Raw genomic sequence first — 5,000 nt, forward strand, 5'->3', positions numbered from 1 at the left:
TAGCCAGTTTTAAGTGCAACATACAGAAACAATAGAATACAAATTCAACTATTAGCTATAAATAAGCCAAACCAATACAAGTGCAACATACAAAGAACAGTTATTTAGTTTTCTTCATTCACCGAGGTGCAGTCGAAACAGGTGAGTGTTCAGTCTGCAGGTGTGAAGACTGTCTGCTGACCTCACATCAATGGGGGGGTCGTTCCACCATGTTGGAGCAGGATAGCAAACAGGCGGGTTTTGTTTGAGGGAAATCTGGGTCCCACTCGTAGTGAGGGAGTGGCGAGCCGATTGGTCGACGCAGAGCGAAGTGAACGCGCTGGGGTGTATGGTTTGACCATTGCCTGGATGTAGGAAGGGCGGATCCATTCACAGCACGGTAGGCCAGCACCAGAGTCTTTAAGCATATTCGGGCCACCACTGGTAGCCAGTGAAGGGAGGGAGGAGCGGTGTGGGAGAACTTGGGTAGATTGAAGACCAGTTGGACTGCTGCATTCTGGATGAGCTGTAGAGGTCGAATGACACATGCAGGCAGTCCAGCGAGGAGGGAGTTGCAGTAGTCAAGGCGTGAGATGACAAGAGCCTGAACAAGAACCTGCATTGCCTTCTGAGTCAGTAGGGGACGTGTCCTCCTGATGTTGTGAGTGCATCTGCAGGAGCGGGTTGTTGCAGCGATGTTGGGACCGAAGGACAGTTGGTTGTCCAGCGTCACACCCAGATTCCTTGCAGTCAGAGTCGGGGAAACAACAGAGGTGCCGATGTTAATGGTAAGGTCTTGGATGGGAGAGCCCTTACCTGGAAGGAAAAGGAGCTCTGTCTTGTCAAAGTTGAGTTTCAATTGCTGTGCGCCCATCCACCGAGAGATATCAGGCAGACAAGCCGAGATCTGTGCCTCCACCTGGGTTTCAGATCTGGGAAAAGACAGAATCAGTTGAGTATCATCTGCGTAGCTGTGGTCGGAGAAACTGTGAGAGTGAATGACAGAGCCAATTGAGTTGGTGTACAGTGAAAAGAGGAGAGGCCCCAGGACAGAGCCCTGAGGTACCCCGGTGGTGAGTTGACAGGGGTCCGACAGAGCCCCTCTCCAAGTTACCCTGTAGGTGCAATCCTTTAGGTAGGATTCAGCAGGGAGAGAGCAGAACCTGAGACTCCCAGTTCTTGGAGGGTGTGGAGGAGGATCTGGTGGTTCACTGTGTCAAACGCAGCAGAAAGGTCCAGAAGGATGACAACAGATGAGAGGGAGGCTGCTCTAGCAGCGTGGAGTTCCTCAGTGACAGCGAGGAGGGCAGTCTCAGTTGAGTGGCCCGCCTTGAAACCAGATTGGTGCAGATCAAGAAGGTTGTTCTGGTGAAGGTAAGACGTGAGTTGATTAAAGACTGCACGCTCAAGTGTTTTGGAAAGAAAAGAAAGAAGAGAGACAGGTCTGTAGTTCTTCAGAGGAGTCGAGTGAGGGTTTCTTTAAGAGAGGGTTCACTCTTGCCTCCTTAAGATTGTTAGGAAAGCAACCAGATGTTAAGGAAGTGTTGATGAGATGGTGAGAAAAGGAAGGAGGTCAGGAGCAATAGACTGGAGAAGGTGAGAGGGGATAGGGTCCAGAGGGCAGGTGGTAGGACGGGCAGAGGTAATGAGAGATAGAACTTAATTTGAAGAGAGAGTGGAGAAAGAAGTAAGAGTGGGGGGAAGTGATGTGGATGGTGAACAAATGATGTTTGTCGGCAAGTCGGAAAATAAAGAGCGTATGTCATCTATCTTTTTTACAAAGTAGTTGACAAAGTGGGACGGCAGTCATTTTCTATCAGCTCCCCGTAGGATGGCTCTGTTAGCACGCACAAAGTCATCCAACCAGGGAGCTGGAGGGGTCTGGCGAACCTGCTGCAGAGTGAGAGGACAGAGGGAGTCCAGAGACGAGGACAGAGTAGAGAGGAGAGTGTCTGTGGCAAAGTTGGCAAGCATGAGTGAGAAGGAGTCAGGAGAAGGAAGGGCCGAGAGGACAGCTGAGGCAAGAGAATAGGGAGAGAGGGACAGAGAGAGAAAAACTCCATTTGGGAGAGATCAGCAAACCAGTGCCACCTCCTCGTCCAGTGGTTCTGGGCGAGTGGGAGAAGGAGTAGGCAGTGGTGGAAGTGTTATCAGGTGTGATCCAAGTCTCAGTGAGGGCAAGGAAGTCGAGGGATTGATGGGAGGCGTAGCCAGAGATGAACTCTGACTTGCGAGTGGCCGACCGGCAGTTCCACAGGCCACCTGTGACGAGGGAATGGAAAATATAAACATTTGAATAAGGATGGAAGTGCAAGCAAACCGAGATACTTATCCTCCTCACGAAGACTCCTGCGAAAGACTCCTTTGTCCTTGTCCTCCGAGTCTTCGTCCAATGAGGCTGCCGCTGGGACTGCCGCACCAACAACTGTCTTTTTCAGTGAAACAATATTCTCACAGTGTGGTAGAAGATCCTCCAAGATTCAGAAGCACTGAATTTGGTATCACTTCCAGAGAGTTTTTATCTAATTTCAGCTGTGTTTGCCACACCCACTGTAATCAGTCCACTGATGGCAATGGAAGAAGGTGGCCTAATCTGATTAATCAGTTTTTCTTCTCCGGAAGATATGGCACCAGGATGCACTCTGGGAAGAAGGCAAGCTTGCAGAGGCGGTGTGATGCTTTGGGCAATCTTCTGCTGGGTAACCTTGGGTCCTGCCATTCATGTGGATGTTACTTTGACACGTACCACCTACCTAAACATTGTTGCAGACCAAGTACACCCCTTCATGGAAACGGTATTCCCTAATGGCATCTGTCAGCAGGATGATGCACCGTGCCACACTGCAACAATGCTTCAGGAATGGTTTGTGGAACACGACAACGAGTTCAAGGTGTTGACTTGGCTTTCAAATTACCCAGATCTCAATCCAATCGAGCATCCTTGGGATGTGCTGGATAAACGCGTCCGATCCATGGAGGCCCCATCTCGCAATTTACGGGACTTAAAGGATTTGCTGCTAACGTCTTGGTGCCAGATACCACAGCACACCCTCAGAGGTCTAGTGGAGGACATGCCTCGACGGGTCAGGGCTGTTTTGGTCGCAAAGGGGGCCTACACAATATCAGGCAGGTGGTCATAATGTTATGGCTGATGGGTGTATATATATATATATATATATATATATATATATATATATATATATATATATATATAATAGTAATACAAATAAGTGCTTATAACATTAAAGATAAAAATAACAAATAATACAATAATTATTATTTATTTGGGAGAAACAATATTTAATCATAATAATTATATTTTTAAAATTGCGTCGTGAAGAAACAATTTATTGTTATTATTATAACTGGAAAACAGTGACCCTGCAACATGATTAACAATGTGAATGAGGCCCTGCAGTCTCTAAGTGACGTCAGTGAACCTGTCTTCACCTTAACTTCCATCTGTCTGCAGCACTTCCTGCCGCGGTGGAAATGTGAGCAGCTGATTCGCCAGGGCGTCCTGGAGCACGTCATGTCCTGATGGAGACACTGATCAATGTTTGCCTTTAAAGCTCAAAAGTCCTTATTCACCTGAACACAACAGTTTGGAAAATGTAGTTCTGATGTAAAAAATAAAATATTTCTTTTTCTAAATGTTTTGTCTCCATTCAGTCTGTCACCGTGATGTCAAGCACACATACTCAAATATTTTACTTCAGTAAATGAAAGTTGCAACAAACGATTATTTTAAATTTGCAGATTATTTTCTACATTTTTTTAGTTCATAAAAAGTCATAACATATTGTGTGTTATAGTGTACTACAGTGTGATATAGTGTACTACAATATGCTACACTGTGTTATAGTGTACTACAATATGCTACACTGTTATAGTGTACTACAATATGCTACATTGTTATAGTGTACTACAATATGCTACACTGTTATAGTGTACTACAATATGCTACACTGTGTTATAGTGTACTACAATATGCTACACTGTTATAGTGTACTACAATATGCTACACTGTTATAGTGTACTACAATATGCTACACTGTGTTATAGTGTACTACAATATGCTACACTGTTATAGTGTACTACAATATGCTACATTGTTATAGTGTACTACAATATGCTACACTGTTATAGTGTACTACAATATGCTACACTGTGTTATAGTGTACTACAATATGCTACACTGTTATAGTGTACTACAATATGCTACACTGTTATAGTGTACTACAATATGCTACACTGTGTTATAGTGTACTACAATATGCTACACTGTTATAGTGTACTACAATATGCTACACTGTTATAGTGTACTACAATATGCTACACTGTGTTATAGTGTACTACAATATGCTACAGTGTGTTATAGTGTACTACAATATGCTACACTGTTATAGTGTACTACAATATGCTACACTGTTATAGTGTACTACAATATGCTACACTGTGTTATAGTGTACTACAATATGCTACACTGTTATAGTGTACTACAATATGCTACACTGTTATAGTGTACTACAATATGCTACAGTGTGTTATAGTGTACTACAATATGCTACATTGTTATAGTGTACTACAATATGCTACACTGTTATAGTGTACTACAATATGCTACACTGTGTTATAGTGTACTACAATATGCTACACTGTGTTATAGTGTACTACAATATGCTACAGTGTGTTATAGTGTACTACAATATGCTACATTGTTATAGTGTACTACAATATGCTACACTGTTATAGTGTACTACAATATGCTACACTGTGTTATAGTGTACTACAATATGCTACACTGTTATAGTGTACTACAATATGCTACAGTGTGTTATAGTGTACTACAATATGCTACACTGTTATAGTGTACTACAATATGCTACAGTGTGTTATAGTGTACTACAATATGCTACAGTGTGTTATAGTGTACTACAATATGCTACACTGTGTTATAGTGTACTACAATATGCTACACTGTTATAGTGTACTACAATATGCTACACTGTTATAGTGTA

The 5,000-nt window shown here is 43.3% G+C and overlaps 1 protein-coding gene across 2 annotated transcripts in view; it reads left to right on the forward strand.

Moving 5' to 3' along the window:
• The window catches only part of gins1 (GINS complex subunit 1 (Psf1 homolog)), an 8,608-nt gene extending 4,975 nt beyond the window's left edge, over positions 1-3,633 (forward strand). For both annotated transcript variants that reach the window (XM_029428444.1, XM_029428445.1), the window contains exon 7: positions 3,452-3,633. In XM_029428444.1, coding sequence (XP_029284304.1) covers positions 3,452-3,520 — 69 coding nt within the window. In that variant the 3' untranslated portion in view covers positions 3,521-3,633. The remainder of the gene's footprint in view (positions 1-3,451) is intronic.
• Positions 3,634-5,000: the final 1,367 nt, after the last annotated feature.

The sequence above is a fragment of the Cottoperca gobio genome, unplaced genomic scaffold, assembly GCF_900634415.1.
Source record: "Cottoperca gobio unplaced genomic scaffold, fCotGob3.1 fCotGob3_92arrow_ctg1, whole genome shotgun sequence".
Classification (NCBI taxonomy): Eukaryota; Metazoa; Chordata; class Actinopteri; order Perciformes; family Bovichtidae; genus Cottoperca; species Cottoperca gobio.